This window comes from Artemia franciscana, chromosome 8 (genome assembly GCF_032884065.1).
Source record: "Artemia franciscana chromosome 8, ASM3288406v1, whole genome shotgun sequence".
NCBI classification, from domain to species: domain Eukaryota; kingdom Metazoa; phylum Arthropoda; class Branchiopoda; order Anostraca; family Artemiidae; genus Artemia; species Artemia franciscana.
In genome coordinates, this window is record NC_088870.1 from 40,871,460 (window position 1) to 40,892,776 (window position 21,317).

The 21,317-nt window shown below is 35.6% G+C and overlaps 1 protein-coding gene across 3 annotated transcripts in view; it reads left to right on the forward strand.

Annotated features, from left to right (window-relative positions):
* LOC136030433 (probable cardiolipin synthase (CMP-forming)) overlaps positions 1 to 21,317 on the forward strand; it is a 36,191-nt gene that overhangs the window by 14,333 nt on the left and 541 nt on the right. For 2 of the 3 annotated variants that reach the window (XM_065709415.1, XM_065709416.1), the window contains exons 3-6: positions 1,256 to 1,399; positions 6,904 to 6,993; positions 11,248 to 11,463; positions 16,149 to 16,306. In XM_065709415.1, the coding sequence (XP_065565487.1) occupies positions 1,256 to 1,399; positions 6,904 to 6,993; positions 11,248 to 11,463; positions 16,149 to 16,306 (608 nt within the window). The remainder of the gene's footprint in view (positions 1 to 1,255; positions 1,400 to 6,903; positions 6,994 to 11,247; positions 11,464 to 16,148; positions 16,307 to 21,317) is intronic. The other variant, XM_065709417.1, reaches the window with a different exon arrangement.

Consider the following 21,317-nt stretch of genomic DNA (forward strand, 5'->3'; position numbering starts at 1 on the left):
TGTGGCTGATGGGAAGTGTGAATATTTGAGCTGTCTTTTCCCAGCAGTTGAAGGTCTATAGGCTAGCCTGTTACAATATGGCTGTTTCTATTCGCTCTCGCTCTTTTCTGCTCAAGATAGCACTACAAAAACAAATTCAAACTATAAAATTATCCACAAGAAAGTCAATATGAATTTATAACAAAAAATTCGAGTCTCTCTGGAACTCAATAGTTCTGAGGAATCACAGTTGGTAAACCTTAACCTATGCAATTAGGAAGAATTATTTTAGAATAAATTCAAATTTATTTCTGCATATACTTTGGCCAAACCATTTTTTCCCCTTTTTATGGCACTTGCCCGTCGGCCAAGTGCCATATAGCCATTGCAATTTCTTTCCGCCTGTCGGTCAGTCTATCAGTACTGGTTTTGCTAGTTCGGGCACTTCTTGATAAGCTAGGACAATGAAAGTTGGCAGGCGTATCAGTGACTACACCAGATTATATTAGAAACAGTCGCTTCCCCGATTCGATCATCTAGAGGGGAGTGGAGGGACGGTTAATTTGGAAAAATTATTTTAACAATATCTTTGAAAAAACTGCAATAGAACACAAGGGACAATGAGAATCCATTTATAGAATCATGCCGCGTGCCATGCTGGGGCCCGGCGGTGAGGCCGTTGGGACCTAGCTAGTTTTTTATAAGTTCTTTTCTTGCTCTGTCATTATTAATATTAATTTTTAGTTTAATTTCAAAACCTTTTTTAAAATGTCTGGCCTTGACTAATACTTTTATCAAAAATATCAGATTGGATCACGTTTTATGGTGATTAAATCTGGAATTTGCTATAGTATGGGCCAGCAAGCGTAGGAGGAGCTAAATCAAGCGATGGATTTAAAGCGATCGAAAATTATAAAAAAGCTAATCAGCTTCAGAGGTAGAAATCCCGCGCAGGTGTGCTTATCATAGTAGCAAAAAAAAAAACATCATCACAATAACATTGCGAAATGTTGGCTTTTCCAACCTCGTCACAAGTGCCATGAAAGCTCTTGGCTCTTGTTCTAACCTAAGAAGAAATTATTGTGCTAAAAAGGTTTTCAACTATGGAAAATAAGGAAGAAGAAGAAATGAAAATATATTTGTGGCTAAAAAAAATCCATGTACTGAAATTCTTATCAGATTAAAAAAATGATTATTATTGATTAAATGATTTTATTCCCTTGAAACATAATTTAAATTTACAAGTCCATTGTATTTATTGATGTTTTTATTTCAGCTTAAAAAGGAAGACATAATGACAATACCAAATGTGTTATCTATGGGAAGGATCATAAGCACACCCTTTTTGGGCTATTTAATTGTGAACTGTCAGTATGAATATGCTGTCTCTCTGCTGGTCGTTGCTGGGATAACCGATGCGGTAAGGTAGGCTTTGTTCTCATGCTATTCAGTTAATTATTTCATCAAATAAGTTATTAAATCATGTCCCTTAACAAATATTAATAACTTTATGCATGTTAACCTTACCCCCCTACCTTCCAGAATAAATACTAGGTGAACCAAAAATTGGCAGACAGTAAATGAGAACGTTTACTTTAGAGATTCCTATGCTTCTTGCGACTATATTCCCGATTTGTAGCAAATCAATGTGCTAAGATCTTACATTTTTTGACGGAAAAGAATTAGAATTTTAATGTTACGTAATTTTGCCTTACGCCATAGAAAAGTTAACATAGTAGCAACAAAAAAGTATTTCTTCTTTTTCACCGGGTGGCAACCCTTGGGCCAATAAGCGAAAATCTGTGGGCTTGCTTAGAAGGCTTTTTTTTGTAAACATATCTGCATTACACTTTGATCAATAGTCTAAGTACTTTGATGAAATTGTCACCAAAGGTCTATCTTCAAAATTCTATTTGATGCTGAGCTATAAGGTCTTAACAGTTTGATTAAACGAAAAATGATGATGTGTTAGCTGACTTAAATAAAGCAAAAAAAAAACAGTAATGTGAGGAAAGAGAATTACCACATGATCATATAACTAGGGTATTAACTGTTACTTCTGACACAGTTTGGCCGAGATCCAATAAATCCTTTAGGTAGATACTGTAATGACTATAATTTAAGTACTCCTTGTCCTGTATGACTGAAAGTTGAAAAACATGAGTGACTCAAATTTGTGTCATACATCCATTTTTTAGGATGACAATACCAAATATTTTGATGTCTGTTGCACATTCGCTTCTCTTTATTTTGAATTGGAGATGACAGGTCAATCGGCAAAATAGGAAAAAGTTCAAAGCTTACAAAACTTACTATAATTAAACTTACTATTACAATCATTAAACTATAATAATAGCTTCTAATTCGTTTATGTCGATTCTTAACGATATTTTGATAGGTAGAACAGTCGTTAAAAATTACAAGCCAGTATATAAATTCGTTTAAGATGTGGTATTGAAATTCGTCAAAAATAATACTTTATTCTTTGAAAATGCAAGTTCTAAACACTGACGTCAATCGAAGGGAGATTTTTTTTTACGCCTCTTAAGTTTTTGAAAAATTCTTTTTTTTTCTGGTATTTTTGCTAAAAAAATCGAAGAAATGGCCATCCTGTTTTATTTGTGTCAAGTAAATAGTGACGAAGACCACACTGCTTTTCCAACACAAACATTAAAAACAAGAACAATAGGGAGTTCTTTTCGCATGACAGTGGAAATCTGATTTAAATGAATATTTCGGTCCTATGTTCAAGGGCCATCCTCAGCAAAAATATATATTTAAGTCTCGTCTTCTGTATATTTATATTTATGTCTTCTGTATATTTATGTTTTGCTGATGACGGCCCTTGGACATAAGGCCGAAATATTCATTCGAATTAGATTTCTATTGTCTTGCGAAAATAATTCCCTATTGATCTTCTTGTTTTCGATGTTTGTGATTTGAGTCAAATGAGTCAAGAAACAGGATTCATATGAATTAACGCGATTATTTTAATAGATAACTTCGAAGACCCTACTGCCTTTCCATGACGAAAGTATAACAGTTCAAAATAGGGATGAAACCTTTTAATCGACAGTGAACAGAAATAAAAATTTTTAACTGGATATTTCGAACACGGTGTTCATCATCAGCAGTAAAACTCCGGAGTTTTACTTCTGATGATGAACAATGTATATGTGTTCAAAATATCCAGTTAAATAATTTTTATTTCTGTTCACTGTCGATTAAAAGGTTTCATCCCTATTTTGAACTGTTATACTTTAATTATTCTAATAGAATTTATTGTGAAAAATGAGAAAAAACTTTTTAGTTTTATCAATGCAGTTGCTCAAACTGGTCTACATCACGATTTACACAGCTTTAAAGTCTGTATTTTTTGGTGCGATAAATTTTTTGGCAAAAGCATATTGGGGATTTGCAAAATATGTCTTTTTTTGTAATTCTCTAAATTACAAAAGATGAGAAGGGCTGTATAAATAGGTGGGCATAGAGCGGAATTACGGGGGAGTGTGGCTGGTTCCTCCAAAATCTAATTCTTCAGCACGAAGTTCTGTGGGATTTTCTTCAAAGCAACCTGAACAAGAAGTTTCCCATTCTATTTATCTTTTTTCCGTGGGATATATCCCAAGTTATGTTTGCAAAGCTGAACTTTTGGGACACAACACTTTTCTCCCCACTCTGAGCGTTTTCCAGGATTTCTGGTTTCCAAGATTTCCGGTTTCCCCCTCCAACTCCCCCAATGTCACTGGACCTGGTCGGGATTTAAAATGAGAGTTCTAAAGCACAAGATCCTTCTAAATATCGAATTTCATTAAGATCTGATCACCCGTTCGTAAGTTACAAATACCTCATTTTTGATATTCCTTTCGTATATTGATTTTCATATTGAAATACATTTCATATATTCAATTTTTTCATATTGATGATATATTCCTTTATATCATCCGGCTGTAGAAACTACGTGAAAAATAATATCCTTGTCTGTCTAATCATCTTTGTCTGTAATTGTCTGTCTAAATTACCGATTCTTCTCGGTGTTCGTGAATGACTTTATCCTTGAGTACTTCTCAAATGAAAATATCCATCAGGTTTAAGTCTAATGAACGTGCTGGCGAATCAATCCAGCCTATTCATCCAATCCTTTTAAGGGAATACCACGGACATCTATTGAATAGTGTGGAGGGGCCCCCATCTTGTTTAGAATAAATATTATGTTAATTAGACTGCTGCTGCAACTGGGAAATTACCTTGATTTTTGGTATTTCGAAATTCTTGTCTTCTGTGACTGTTGTATTAATAAAATGGCCTTAAAACACCCTAACTTGACATACAATCCTGAACATTGATACTTGGCTGATTTAGCTGTTGCTCCAATGTTAAATGCATGTTTGCACCACTCCAGTAAATACAAATGAAGTTTGTTAATATAACCGGACAAATTGCCTATTTGGAGGTTGCTACGTACACCGAGAATCAGTATATAAAATCCTAACACGTGCCGAGTGCCGGGTCCCGGCTTCAGAATCGGCTACATAGTTTTTTTCTTATCCGGCGTATTGACATTTTCACCTCTAAAACGATCTAAAAAGGTCACAACTTTAAGGAAGAATTTTTATTTTTCCATGGTGGTTTTATCAAAGTGTGGTGAGGCCATAACATCAAGAAGAGGCTCACATTGTCTGCGGTTACAATTTTTTTTCCTGTGGTGATTGTATCAAACTATGGTGAGGCTAGAATTTATTTAATAATTTGTCTGACATCAAGAAGACGCTCACATTGTCTGCGGTTACAAAATGTTTTTTCTATGGTGATTGTATCAAACTATGGTGAGGCCGTGACATCAAGAAGAGGCTATCATTGTCTGCGGTTACGAAAGAAGTGACAGTAAGAATTAATATATACAAGCCTGTCGCGTAGTCATCCCGGGGCTCGGCCTTGAAATCGGCTACATAGTTCGTTTTTCTTCTTATCTGGCATATTGACATTCTGACCACTAAAACAATCTAAAAGGTTACAACTTTAAGGAAGGATTTTTATTTTTCCCGTGGTAATTTTATCAAACTATGGTGAGGCCATGACATCAAGAAGACGCTCACATTGTCTCTGCGGTTACAAAAAACTTTTTCCATGGCGATTGTATCAAACTACGGTGAGGCCATGCCATCAGGAGGAGTCTCACATTGTCTGCAGTTACGAAAGAATTGAAAATGATAATTAATATATACAAGCCTGTCGCGTAGCCATGCCGGGGCCCGGCCTCGAAATCGGCTAAATAGCTTTCTTTTTCTTATCTGGCATATTGACATTCTGACCACTAAAACAATCTAAAAGGTTACAACTTTAAGGAAGGATTTTTATTTTTCCCATTGTAATTGTATCGAACTATGGTGAGGCCATGACATCAAGAAGACGCTCACATTGTCTCTGCGGTTACAAAAAGTTTTTTCCATGGCGATTGTATCAAACTACGGTGAGGCCATGACATCAAGAAGAGTCTCGCATTGTCTGCAGTTACGAAAGAATTGACAATGCGAATTAATATATACAAACCTGTCGCGTAGCCAAGCCGGGGCCTGGCCTCGAAATCGGCTACATAGCTTTCTTCTTCTTATCTGGCATATTGGCATTCTGACCACTAAAACAATCTAAAAGGTTACAACTTTAAGGAAGGATTTTTATTTTTCCCATGGTAATTGTATCAAACTATGGTGAGGCCATTACATCAAGAAAACGCTCACATTGTCTCTGCGGTTACAAAAAGTTTTTTTCCTTGGCGATTGTATCAAACTACGGTGAGGCCATGACATCAAGAGTCTCACATTGTCTGCAGTTACGAAAGAAGTGACAGTGAGAATTAATATATACAAGCCTGTCGCGTAGCCATGCCGGGGCCTGGCCTTGAAATCGGCTACATAGCTTTCTTTTTCTTATCTGGCATATTGACATTCTGACCACTAAAACGATCTAAAAGTTTACAACTTTAAGGAAGGATTTTTATTTTCCCTTGGTGATTGCATCTAACTATGGTGAGGCCATGACATCAAGAAGAGGCTCATATTGTCTACGGTTAGAAAATATTTTCCCAGGGTGATTGCATCAAACCTTGGTGTGGCCAAAGAAAGAAGAGGCTCACATTCTCTGCGTTTACAAAATATTTTTTCATGGTGGTTGCATCAAACTATGGTGAGGCCATAACATCAAGAAGAGGCTCATTTTGTCTGCAGTTACGAAAGAAGTGACAAAGAGAATTAAGATATATACAAGGCTGTCGCGTAGTCATGCCTGGGCCCGTCCTCAAAATCAGCTATATAGTTTTATTCTTTTTTTAAACTGTAAATTGACATTTTTGGCCACAAGGACGATCTAAATAGGTCATAACTTTAAGAAAGAAATTCGTATTTTTGCCAGGGTCGCTGTATCGAACCTGTGGTGACGTCATGACATCAAGAATAGGCTTAAATTGTTTGCAGTTGGAAGACAAGTGACAATAAGAATCCATACATAGAATCCTGGTGCGTGCCGAGGGTCGGGGACCGGTGGCTTTCATAGAGTTGAACTGTACTCTACCGGGTCTTTCTTCGTCTGATAGCTGGTTGGAATAATAATGATTTATTCTTCTTAAAATTTCACGGAATTCATTAAAATATTAGCGTTGTCATTTTAGGAAAATTTAGAAGGGGCGGATGCCTTTTCAAATCTAGGGGGATTTGTCATTTTTTTTCAGTTTTTCGATAACAATTTCGAAAAAGTTATTTTCTATGAAATGCCCTCAAAATAAGGTGTTTTCAAAATTCAGGAAAGGAGAAAAACAATCTAAGGGGAGGCACATGCCCTCCCCTGCTCCTCCATTTGGCGTCACTGGCTTTGCCACTCGCAAATTTGTGTTGCTCAACTAAATCGTTTAATCTACTTTATTTTTTTTAGCTTGATGGATGGATTGCCAGAAATTTTCCGAGCCAAGCTTCAGTCCTTGGGAGTGCATTAGACCCACTTGCTACTTTATTCTTTGAAAATGCAAGTTCTAAACACTGACGTCAATCGAAGGGAGATTTTTTTTTACGCCTCTTAAGTTTTTGAAAAATTCTTTTTTTTTTCTGGTATTTTTGCTAAAAAAATCGAAGAAATGGCCATCCTGTTTTATTTGTGTCAAGTAAATAGTGACGAAGACCACACTGCTTTTCCAACACAAACATTAAAAACAAGAACAATAGGGAGTTCTTTTCGCATGACAGTGGAAATCTGATTTAAATGAATATTTCGGCCCTATGTTCAAGGGCCATCCTCAGCAAAAATATATATTTAAGTCTCGTCTTCTGTATATTTATATTTATGTCTTCTGTATATTTATGTTTTGCTGATGACGGCCCTTGGACATAAGGCCGAAATATTCATTCGAATTAGATTTCTATTGTCTTGCGAAAATAATTCCCTATTGATCTTCTTGTTTTCGATGTTTGTGATTTGAGTCAAATGAGTCAAGAAACAGGATTCATATGAATTAACGTGATTATTTTAATAGATAACTTCGAAGACCCTACTGCCTTTCCATGACGAAAGTATAAACCCGAATAGGGTTTCATCCCTATTTTGAACTGTTATACTTTAATTATTCTAATAGAATTTATTGTGAAAAATGAGAAAAAACTTTTTAGTTTTATCAATGCAGTTGCTCAAACTGGTCTCCATCACGATTTACACAGCTTTAAAGTCTGTATTTTTTGGTGCGATAAATTTTTTGGCAAAAGCATATTGGGGATTTGCAAAATATGTCTTTTTTTGTAATTCTCTAAATTACAAAAGATGAGAAGGGCTGTATAAATAGGTGGGCATAGAGCGGAATTACGGGGGAGTGTGGCTGGTTCCTCCAAAATCTAATTCTTCAGCACGAAGTTCTGTGGGATTTTCTTCAAAGCAACCTGAACAAGAAGTTTCCCATTCTATTTATATTTTTTCCGTGGGATATATCCCAAGTTATGTTTGCAAAGCTGAACTTTTGGGACACAACACTTTTCTCCCCACTCTGAGCGTTTTCCAGGATTTCTGGTTTCCAAGATTTCCGGTTTCCCCCTCCAACTCCCCCAATGTCACTGGACCTGGTCGGGATTTAAAATGAGAGTTCTAAAGCACAAGATCCTTCTAAATATCGAATTTCATTAAGATCTGATCACCCGTTCGTAAGTTACAAATACCTCATTTTTGATATTCCTTTCATATATTGATTTTCATATTGAAATACATTTCATATATTCAATTTTTTCATATTGATGATATATTCCTTTATATCATCCGGCTGTAGAAACTACGTGAAAAATAATATCCTTGTCTGTCTAATCATCTTTGTCTGTAATTGTCTGTCTAAATTACCGATTCTTCTCGGTGTTCGTGAATGAACTTTATCCTTGAGTACTTCTCAAATGAAAATATCCATCAGGTTTAAGTCTAATGAACGTGCTGGCGAATCTATCCAGCCTATTCATCCAATCCTTTTAAGGGAATACCACGGACATCTATTGAATAGTGTGGAGGGGCCCCCATCTTGTTTAGAATAAAGATTATGTTAATTAGACTGCTGCTGCAACTGGGAAATTACCTTGATTTTTGGTATTTCGAAATTCTTGTCTTCTGTGACTGTTGTATTAATAAAATGGCCTTAAAACACCCTAACTTGACATACAATCCTGAACATTGATACTTGGCTGATTTAGCTGTTGCTCCAATGTTAAATGCATGTTTGCACCACTCCAGTAAATACAAATGAAGTTTGTTAATATAACCGGACAAATTGCCTATTTGGAGGTTGCTACGTACACCGAGAATCAGTATATAAAATCCTAACACGTGCCGAGTGCCGGGTCCCGGCTTCAGAATCGGCTACATAGTTTTTTTCTTATCCGGCGTATTGACATTTTCACCTCTAAAACGATCTAAAAAGGTCACAACTTTAAGGAAGAATTTTTATTTTTCCATGGTGGTTTTATCAAAGTGTGGTGAGGCCATAACATCAAGAAGAGGCTCACATTGTCTGCGGTTACAATTTTTTTTCCTGTGGTGATTGTATCAAACTATGGTGAGGCTAGAATTTATTTAATAATTTGTCTGACATCAAGAAGACGCTCACATTGTCTGCGGTTACAAAATGTTTTTTCTATGGTGATTGTATCAAACTATGGTGAGGCCGTGACATCAAGAAGAGGCTATCATTGTCTGCGGTTACGAAAGAAGTGACAGTAAGAATTAATATATACAAGCCTGTCGCGTAGTCATCCCGGGGCTCGGCCTTGAAATCGGCTACATAGTTCGTTTTTCTTCTTATCTGGCATATTGACATTCTGACCACTAAAACAATCTAAAAGGTTACAACTTTAAGGAAGGATTTTTATTTTTCCCGTGGTAATTTTATCAAACTATGGTGAGGCCATGACATCAAGAAGACGCTCACATTGTCTCTGCGGTTACAAAAAACTTTTTCCATGGCAATTGTATCAAACTACGGTGAGGCCATGCCATCAGGAGGAGTCTCACATTGTCTGCAGTTACGAAAGAATTGAAAATGATAATTAATATATACAAGCCTGTCGCGTAGCCATGCCGGGGCCCGGCCTCGAAATCGGCTAAATAGCTTTCTTTTTCTTATCTGGCATATTGACATTCTGACCACTAAAACAATCTAAAAGGTTACAACTTTAAGGAAGGATTTTTATTTTTCCCATTGTAATTGTATCGAACTATGGTGAGGCCATGACATCAAGAAGACGCTCACATTGTCTCTGCGGTTACAAAAAGTTTTTTCCATGGCGATTGTATCAAACTACGGTGAGGCCATGACATCAAGAAGAGTCTCGCATTGTCTGCAGTTACGAAAGAATTGACAATGCGAATTAATATATACAAGCCTGTCGCGTAGCCAAGCCGGGGCCTGGCCTCGAAATCGGCTACATAGCTTTCTTCTTCTTATCTGGCATATTGACATTCTGACCACTAAAACAATCTAAAAGGTTACAACTTTAAGGAAGGATTTTTATTTTTCCCATGGTAATTGTATCAAACTATGGTGAGGCCATGACATCAAGAAAACGCTCACATTGTCTCTGCGGTTACAAAAAGTTTTTTTCCTTGGCGATTGTATCAAACTACGGTGAGGCCATGACATCAAGAGTCTCACATTGTCTGCAGTTACGAAAGAAGTGACAGTGAGAATTAATATATACAAGCCTGTCGCGTAGCCATGCCGGGGCCTGGCCTTGAAATCGGCTACATAGCTTTCTTTTTCTTATCTGGCATATTGACATTCTGACCACTAAAACGATCTAAAAGGTTACAACTTTAAGGAAGGATTTTTATTTTCCCTTGGTGATTGCATCTAACTATGGTGAGGCCATGACATCAAGAAGAGGCTCATATTGTCTACGGTTAGAAAATATTTTCCCAGGGTGATTGCATCAAACCTTGGTGTGGCCAAAGAAAGAAGAGGCTCACATTCTCTGCGTTTACAAAATATTTTTTCATGGTGGTTGCATCAAACTATGGTGAGGCCATGACATCAAGAAGAGGCTCACTTTGTCTGCAGTTACGAAAGAAGTGACAATGAGAATTAAGATATATACAAGGCTGTCGCGTAGTCATGCCTGGGCCCGTCCTCAAAATCAGCTATATAGTTTTATTCTTTTTTTAAACTGTAAATTGACATTTTTGGCCACAAGGACGATCTAAATAGGTCATAACTTTAAGAAAGAAATTCGTATTTTTGCCAGGGTCGCTGTATCGAACCTGTGGTGACGTCATGACATCAAGAATAGGCTTAAATTGTTTGCAGTTGGAAGACAAGTGACAATAAGAATCCATACATAGAATCCTGGTGCGTGCCGAGGGTCGGGGACCGGTGGCTTTCATAGAGTTGAACTGTACTCTACCGGGTCTTTCTTCGTCTGATAGCTGGTTGGAATAATAATGATTTATTCTTCTTAAAATTTCACGGAATTCATTAAAATATTAGCGTTGTCATTTTAGGAAAATTTAGAAGGGGCGGATGCCTTTTCAAATCTAGGGGGATTTGTCTTTTTTTTTTCAGTTTTTCGATAACAATTTCGAAAAAGTTATTTTCTATGAAATGCCCTCAAAATAAGGTGTTTTCAAAATTCAGGAAAGGAGAAAAACAATCTAAGGGGAGGCACATGCCCTCCCCTGCTCCTCCATTTGGCGTCACTGGCTTTGCCACTCGCAAATTTGTGTTGCTCAACTAAATCGTTTAATCTACTTTATTTTTTTTAGCTTGATGGATGGATTGCCAGAAATTTTCCGAGCCAAGCTTCAGTCCTTGGGAGTGCATTAGACCCACTTGCTGATAAATTATTAGTTGGTACTTTGGTGATTTCCCTTTTTCTAAACGGAGACCTCCCTGCGTTTCTTACGTATCTTATACTAGGAAGAGATACTCTATTAATGGCTGCTGGATTTGTACTCAGATATAAGTCTCTAGAGCCTCCGGTAAGAGCATTTGCTTTATCTGAATTTGATCTTCTTTTTTTTTTATTATCAGATTGTTTCTATTTTCATTAACATTTCGTTTTTGAATGTTAGATTTTTGCTAGCAATATACTTTTTCTAAGCTCTGCTTTGTAATCCAAATTAATCTTTGAGGAGAAGCCAAAAATGCTTAGATATAAAATTCCATATGGAAAGACTGAAAATTATCCTAGAACTATTATATTTTTCAAAATTCCTAAAACAGAGTAATCTTGTGAAGACTAGAGTGGAGTGATGTTTTGAGTCAGAATAAGAAGTCAGAATGAGTCAGAATGTTTAGAGTCCTGAAGTAAGTTATGTTGTGTTTCCTGATAAGATTTTAAAGGACCACACGAGAGTAGATCGAGAAAAGAAAAATTAACCTCCGTGGCTAACAAATGAATTACGAAATATGATAAAATTAACAAATAAGCTTTATAGTAGAATGTTAAAAAATCCGCAGAATGAAAATCGATATGTTTATGTTAGCTATAGAAATTTTGTAACAAAGAAGAAACGAGATGCTAGAATAGAATTTCATTTTAAAAATTCCTATCACAGCATGGTTCCCAAATTTGAATTTTACGTCAAAAAAGAACTAATATATATATATATATATATATATATATATATATATATATATATATATATATATATATATATATATATATATATATATATATATATATATATATATATATATATATATATATATATATATATCATCGAAAGAACTTGACGTTCACGTTCAATATAATTCATTGTACAAAATACAATACTAAAAAGACTGCTAAAATGACTACTATTTTTTTTACTGCTTTTGAACTTGCGAAAATCTAAAAGAGCTTGAAACCCCCTTAAGAATATTGGTTAATTGTAATTGAAAATGCCCTCTGTGTTTGAAGATCAGATTGAAGTTTGATAATGATAATTTCCCGGCACAGTAGAAACGGGCCTATATTAGAGTTATCTCTAAAAACCTCCCCCTAATGCATGCGACGATCTCCAACCGATCTCATTTACACCTTGTTTGGCGAAAGTAACGAAGGCCTTCATACTCAAGTTTCTTCTGAACAAATTCATGGGCGTATTGATAAATTCCAGTACGGTGGGCTCCCCAAGTGCAGCACTACAACCAACTTAGTACGGATGTTTGACTACGTCCTCCAATGGCTCGAAAAAGGTAGCTGTTTCGTCGACATTTGCGCAGTGGATTTCAGAAAGACCTTTGACCTAATCCGCCACCTGACTGCAGGCATGAATCTCCAGGAAATGGGTGCCAAACGACGTACACTTGGCCTTATACTTGACTTCTTAACTGGCCAAAAACAAAAGTCTCTACACTCTACGAACACAATTTGGATTCATCATGGTCAGATACGTCTTGCGAGGCCCCACAAGGCACGAATTCTGCTGGAATAATTTTCCCGCTGTACTTAACTCCCTGCTTAGTTATCACGACGACCATTATAACTTTGTAGATGATCTGTCCATAGTGCTCACTTACCCAGTCGAAAACACTATCATAACAAAGCAGTTTTCAGACCAGTTATTTGATCAGCTAAAGACCGAATGCTCAAGTCATGACCTTACCGTCACCGTAGCCAAGTCGAAGATAATTCGTTTCAACCCTCTGAAGCGGAATATAGATATGCCTCTCGTCCCTTTCCCGATTATAAACGAAATGAAAATCTTATGAGTAACTTTCACTAGTGACTGTAATTTCAGTGCCCATATTAATTCAACCGTCCACAAGGCTAATGCAAGCCTTCAGACACTTTCGATTTAGAAATTATTTCTAAATCTTCAGATTTATTTATTGAACAGTGTAGAGATCTTTCGATATTTTACACCATAATCTTTTAGTTAGAAAGTTGAAGACATATAATTTTCCACAGTAAATTGTTTGTTGGATTGAATCATTTTTATCAGATAGGTAAAAGGTGGTTATGGTCGGAGCAAAAAGATTACGAGAATACTTAATAGCTTGTGGAATTCCACAGGCTTTGATTTTATGGCCCCTTCTTTACCGCATTAATACTGCAGATATAGGAAATCTGACGATGATACAATACTATCAATAACGGCCTTACCTATTGAAACTCTTTTTAAAATCATTGAGAACGCGTTAAATGATCTAGTGAAATATACGAGGAGTAATTTTTTATTGACTAGTATTAAAAAAACAAAGTGCATGATCTTCTATGTTATTGAAAAGGTAAATACGGAACTAAGTTTACTAGATATTTGATACATTAGGGTTTCAAAATTTAAATAATTAGGCGTAATTAGTGATCAGTTATTACCATGGAAGGAACCAAAAAATTCGTTATTTACCAAGATTGTAAGAAGTGCTGGTGTTCTGTGTAGATTCAAAATCTCCTTCCTCAAAAAGATTTTATGAACAGTTTAATCTAATCTTGTCAATTCTTATATTCGGTATATTTGTTACGCTTTGGGTTTATTTTATCAGTTGTAATATAAAGACAATTCAAATGTACAAAACGGAGTTATAAAGTCAATTCGTTTTGCTAAATCTAATAATAAAGAAGCTTTTCTTTAATACTACTTACTAACAGTAAGACGAATTTGCCACCTTCAAACTGGTGTATTCATTTATAAATACATAAATAGTCTAGCATCCCCAGGACACATTGTGTCCTCGTTTATTTATCTACCTGTTATGATGCTTATCCCTACGTCACCATTTCATTTCATATATTTGTCACACGCAAAGAGCAGCCTTTTCCATAAAATATGATAAAGCTAAATTACGGAACAGTATTCCGCTGGAAATGAAAGATTCTGTTTCAGTTCCATCAGTTCGATATAATTATAAAAAAGATATTATCTATACTAGTACACATGAGTAGTGTTTACCAGGATTCTCTCTTTTATCTATGTATTGCACAGTGTCTTGGTTAAATACTTTGTTGTCCCGTCAGTCATAAGTGATGCGTTTTTATGAATACGTTTTTCCACGACGGTTCCAAGGACTGAACCTTAAGCCCTAGGGATCATTGACCGCTTCCGAGAGTTTTGTTCTTATTTGTGTGCTATTTATTCCATAGTGTTGTGTTTAACTAGGGACTCTTAGAACTAGGAATCAGTTCCGAGGGTTATGTTCTTATCTGTTTGTTATCTATTCAATAAAGTTGCGACGAACTATGGATTCTCGGAACTAGGGATTGGTTCCGAGAGTTATGTTCTTATTTGTGTATTATTCATTCAATAAAGTATAGTAGAGCTAGGGACTCGGAACTAAGCATCAGTTTTGAGAGTTGTGTTCTTATTTGTGTGCTATTTATTCAATAAAGCTGGATCGAACTAAGGACTCTCGGAACTAGGAATCAATTATGAGAGTTGTGTTCTTATTTGTGTGTTATTTATTCAATAAAGTTGTGTCGAACTAAGAATTCTCGGATCTAAGAATCAGTTCCAAGAGTTTTGTTCTTATTTGTGTGTTATTTATTCAATAAAGTAGAGTAGAACTAGGGACTCTCAGAACTAAGCATCAGATCCGAGAGTTGTGTTCTTATTTGTGTGTTATTTATTTAATAAAGTTGGTTTGAACTAGGGACTCTAGGAACTAGGGATCAGTTCCGAGAGTTGTGTTCTTATTTTTGTGTTATTTATTCAATAAAGTAGAGTAGAACTAGGGACTCTCGGAACTAAGCATCAATTCCGAGAGCTGTGTTCTTATTTGTGTGTTATTTATTCAATAAAGTTGAGCTAAGTAATATGTGTTTTAATAACGTGTGTCACCCGTCAAAAGTTCGGCACTTTTCTCATCTGCTCTCTGAATCAGAATAACCAGCTACCACGATGTTGTTCCGTACATAGTTCAGAATAAATTATGTACGTCGTCCTTTTTCTTACTCAGCGAAGGACTGCAATGGTAAACTTTTTGAAAATGCTTTATCAAGTTTTGACAAGGAATCTTTATATTTATTTACGTTTTATTGTGATATATTTTCTTGTCATGTTACGTCCGCTTCTAGCTGTGTGCTATTATGGCAATAAAGAGTATTTTTTCTATTTTCATTACTTTAATAAGACTTCTTCACTATATTAGATTAGAAACTGGAGCAGATCGGTTCGAAGTACAACTCCCTTCCCCCATGGAGCTGGATATATGTGTGAAGCTTGGTCAATTTCTGCTTCAAATCAAGGAAACACTTCAATGGTGAAGACCTTATGTACCAAGATAACCACCAAATCATTCATAATTTAAAAAGGGTAACTCGTCTGGTGTTGACCCTGTCTATAGGAGGTCGACTGAAAATCTAGAACATGTTTCAAATTCAGTTATGTTGATCCCAAAAGATCGAAATTTATTGAGAAGAGCTAATAGTGGCTTTCTACAATTCTTGAAATATTTATGAATGGGGAGGAATTTGGCATGTTTTCCCTTGGAACTTCTTGTTCTTTTTAAATGAAGTAAAATGTTGAAAAAAGGTACTTAAGACAAGAAAAGAATTAAATCTGCCCTGTGGGATGGAATTCAGACTACTGAAGGAGCACATATTAGATTCGGGCGAAATTAGCTCGAAAGAATAAAAAAGTGGATTAACTGTAACGGTAATTTCTGATTGGAAAAAAATGTACACTTAATTTTGTAGGAGATAATGTACTTCGAACAAACCAAACCAGTTTTTCTCTTTCAGATTACTCTGGCCCGATATTTCGATTTAGGTAAACCTAGTGTTCAGCTAGCGCCTACTGTTATAAGTAAAGTTAATACCGCGTTGCAGCTTGGTACACTAGCACTCACGTTATCTGGTGGTCTCTGGTCGCCTGTTAAGCCGTATTTACCCTACGCATGGTAAGGCTCCTTTTTTCAAGATTTTGATTGATGCTAAACTACCGAGTTTCTAGACCGGTCACACATATAGTGAAGGGTTGCCCAAAATGGCGTCCTTGCTAGGTCTCTACCACTTTTCAGTTTTTAATGGTAAAATTCTCTGATATGGTAATTCTATTCCAGATGTGGAGACCGCAAGGGCGGCAAGGCATTATATACACTCTTTGGCACCTTCCCTTCCTTAGGTTTGAGAAGCCTAGATTAAGTGACCTTGATGAGGTTTAAAAAGTCTGAGTGACAGTCCTAGTAACTAGTCATTCGAAATTTTATCTCTTGTCTTTTCTTTTTATCTGATTATTCTTTCTATTTATATTTCTATGTTATCTTTCTAATTCTTCTTTCTATTTATTCTATTGTGTTTTCTTTGTCTTCAAAATTTTATCTTTTGTTTTTTCTCAAGCAGAACGTCTGAGACATTAGTATATCTTTGTGTTTACCTAATAGACTTAGTAACCGCTTATAAGTTCTTCAAATACTTCTGTCAAATATGCAAGTCTTTCCAAAGGTGGTTTTGACACTAATAAGATATAGCATGGGTGGGGTACTCTCCTCTTCTAAGGAAAAGATTGGGAATGAAAGGAATGGGGATTTTCTGTGTTTTTGAAATTTAGTTTGTAATCCTTTCTTTTTCTTGTATGTATAGGCTTGATTACAAATTGGATTTCAAGACGATTAGCTATATCAAATTCTTACTTTAATTTCAAAGATCGGTGTAGTTTCAAAGGATAATTAAAAGGAACCCGCATAAGTAAATATAATATTTTGCGAAGAAAAACTTTTACAATATACTTAGAAAAAGTTAGAATATAGAACACAGTCCTATATACATAGTTAGAATATAGCACATAGTCGAAGAAAAAAAAATTATAATATAGTCCAAGTATATAGGGGTATTATTATTTAAGTTAGTACTACAATAGGTTACCAATACTGTTAGCAATAGTTATTAATACAGTGCTGTAGTAGAAGCCTAATGCTGGTACCCTGTGAATTTCTGGCTATTTTTTTTAATAATTTAAAAATAAATTTCCGAAGCAGAAATATTTGAAAGAAAAGTGAAGAGCTATATTAATTACAACTGAAGACGAAGAGAAATAATCCTATAAAACTTCAAACTTAAAGTGACCAGAAAATGCTGTCAAATGAAACCCAAAACGAACTGGAATTAAAATAGTCACATCAAGAATAAAGATAGCCGGTAGTGGTATAGGTGAATGAATAAATGCTAAAATGAGTAAAAAACTCAAATGATACTCAAGTCAAACTTAAAACGAAACAAAAATTAGTATAAACTAATGTATAAACTTTATAAAAATAAGTTGCATGAGGTGATCTGAGCGTTGGTTTTGATTGTATCCAGTGTAATTGTTGTTCGATTTGGAACTGTTCAATGTTTGGAACGGTTCTTGAAATAAGAGTTAAGTTCAACAGTAATTTTACAGATAATTTACCCGAAAGAATCCTCCTGGGAGAACGTTCAAAATAATACATATGAATGAAAATGGATTAAGAGAAATATACATATATATCAGAGGCATCACTCAGCTCTTTATTTCTGACTCTTTAAATTCTTTGATTTATGGCTTTTTCGTAAGGATTCGCAAAATGTGGCAATGGAAAGATGTCATTCTGACAACCTGGATGCACATAACATCTTGTGATTGAGTTCAAGGTACCTCTCAACATTCCCTGGAAGTTCCAACTTAATACCCTGGCCGTTCATGAGATATTTTACATGGGGCTTTTTGACAACCTGAATGCAAATAGTGTCTTTTTTTTTATTTCAACGTTCTCTGAAAATTTTGACTTAATTACCTTTCCTGACCATAGCACACCATTTTGACAACTTTGATGCACACAGTATTTTCCGATTTGTTTCAACATCCCCCTCAACACTCCTTGAAAGCTTCAATTAAATACCATTAGCCGTTCCTGTTCCCGATGACACGCCCTTTTGACAACCGAGATATATATAGCTTCTTTTGATCAAATTCAACATCCCAATTGGCATTTCCTGAAAGTTTCAACTTAATAGTCTTAGCCGTTGCTGTGATATTGCAGCTACGTCCTTTTGACAACCGAAATGCATATAGTGTTTTCAAGTTCACCATCCCCTCAACATTCTCCAAAAGTTTCAACTTAATACCCTTAGCTGTTCCTGAGATATTGCAGACATGCCATTTTCTTTCGATTTAATCTAACATCCACGTCAGTGTATCCTGAAACTTTCAACGTAATGATCATAGGCTTTCCTGGAATATTTCAGACACGTCCTTTTGACAACCGGGATTCACATAGTGTATTTTAAGCTCAACATCACCCGCAACATTCTCTGAAACTATCAACTTAATTCTCTTTACTGTTCTTGAGATATTGAAGATTAAAAGATTTGACAACCTGGACGCACCTAGTGTCTTTTGATTTAATGCAGCCTCTCCCTCAACATAGTCTGAAAGTTTCGACTTATTACCCTTAGAAGTTCTTGTTATATTGCTGATACACCCCTACGCCCTCTTAAGGGGTAACCGTTAAAACGTGCTTAACCGTTTTCGTCTGCGGTAGTACAACGATGGGATTTGTTTTTTAAATTTATGTTTTGCTTCGCGCCTCCTCAAACAAAACATATTCTGTCGATTATTTTCACCTTTTTTTTTCTTGACTGGTTTTTCTGGTCCTTTCTTTTCTGGTTCGTAGAAAAAGCTGGGAAGTTGAGCTTTTTATATCAAGACTGTTTTATTTTGACATGAAAGTCTAAAAAATAGTGTTTTCACAACTGTTTTTAAAGTTGCATTTATTACAAGTAACTCCTCAAGGGTTAACAGTTAAAAACGTGTTTAACCGTTTTCGGCTGCGGTAGTACAACGATGTGATTTTTTTTTTTTTTTATTCCTGTTTTGCTTCGCGCCTCCTCAAACAAAACATATTCTGTCGATTAGTTTCACCTTTTTTTTTCTTGACTGGTTTTTCTGGTCCTTTCTTTTCTGGTTCGTAGAAAAAGCTGGGAAGTTGAGCTTTTTATATCAAGACTGTTTTATTTTGACATGAAAGTCTAAAAAATAGTGTTTTCACAACTGTTTTTAAAGTTGCATTTATTACAAGTAACTCCTCAAGGGTTAACAGTTGAAAACGTGTTTAACCGTTTTCGGCTGCGGTAGTACGACGATGTGATTTTTTTTAAATTTCTGTTTTGCTTCGCACCTCCTCAAACAAAACTTATTCTATTGATTTGTTTCATCTTTTTTTTTCTGACTGGTTTGGTCTCAAGATATTCAGAGTTTTCTTTTTTCCGAAGTGCCTCATCCCCTCTTTTCCGGTTCGTAGAAAAAGCCTGCAAAAACGTGGACTTCTGCAAAAGCCTTGTTTAATTTACATTTTACTTCACACCTCCTCAAACAAAATATATTCTGTCGATTATTTTCATCTTTCTTTTTTCTTGACTGGTTTGGTCCCAAGATATTTAGAGTTTTCTTTTTTCCAAAGTGCATCATCCTTTCTTTTCTGGTTCGTAGAAAAAGCTGGGAAGTTGAGCTTTTTATATCAAGACTGTTTTATTTTGAGTTTTCTTCTCTTTTCGCACCTCCTCAAACAAAACATATTCTATCGATTTATTTCATCTTTTTTTTCTTGACTGGTTTGGTCTCAAGATATTTACAATTTTCTTTTTTCCAAAGTGCTTCATCCCCTCTTTTCTGGTTCGTAGAAAAAACCTCATAGAAATTCTTTTTTAATTTACATTTTATTTCACACCTCCTCAAGCAAAACATGTTCTGTCGATTACTTTCATCTTTTTTTTTCTTGACTGGTTTGATCCCAAGATATTTAGTGTTTTCTTTTTTCCAAAGTGCCTCATCCTTTCTTTTCTGGTTCGTAGAAAAAGGTGTGAAGTTGAGCTTTTTATATCAAGCCTGTTTTATTTCAACATGAAAGTCTAAGGATGGTGTTCCCATAATTGTGTTCATTGCAAGCATCTACTTTTTAAGGTTTGCGTTCTCTGAGAAGCATGAAAGTTTGTGACACCCTACAGCTCTGACTTGCACCGGATGGACAGAAAACATATATTTTTTTTATTTATTAGTGATAGATATATCCATTAATTAAACCATGATAATGATGTTACTTTGACTTATGTGACAATATTCTATTTTTCACATGTTTTGACGTATTTTCAACGCAATTTTCAATTTCAAAGTTATAATGCAATATATGGGTGAAGTTGAATCTGAGCTAATAAATGTTAACAAAATTGTTAACTTGCGTTGAAACATAAAACCCCCTGGACTGGAGAAAAATAGCAGGTAATCTCGTGTCAAGACTATCCTTCTCAATTAGCGGAGCAGAAGCAATTATTGAAGAAAAAGAAGAAGGGATGGAGTGGGGAAGAAGCTTAAAACGGTCTTCCTAGTCCTACTTTGGACTTGTCCAAGTTAGTGAGAAGCAAGTGTTGAGACCTCAAGTGTAGAGACCAGAAAGAGTCCCTCCAACTTTCACGGTGACTTCAATATTGTTGATTTCTGTACGGTAAACAGGCCGACTTTTAGTCTCTTCAATTGGCAAGGGTCAGCTCGTTTCAATAACAGCACAATTTTAGCTTCAGCCCTATCAGAGAAATTATTGAACTGGTTTCCAGTGTAATTACATCCCAGCTTCTTCCTATATGCCTGGAAATACCCCTAGATGAAATATTAAGCCGACTGATTTTGGTGGTTTTTATTCTTAGTTTCCCTCATGACTCAGCTATTCAGCCATCAACTATATTGAATTGAGCATCAAAATTCTTCTAAATTGCAAAAGCTAAGATTGACTATAATTTATGGTATTTAGAGTAGCTGCCTTCTTATAAATAAGTGTGTACTTCAGTTTCTGACGGGCTACATTATATACTACCATTGGCTCAGCTATAAGAACTTCAGCATCAGCATTCGGCTAAAATCCAAAAGTTGATGTTCACTCCTTAACTGTGCATGTAGAGCTA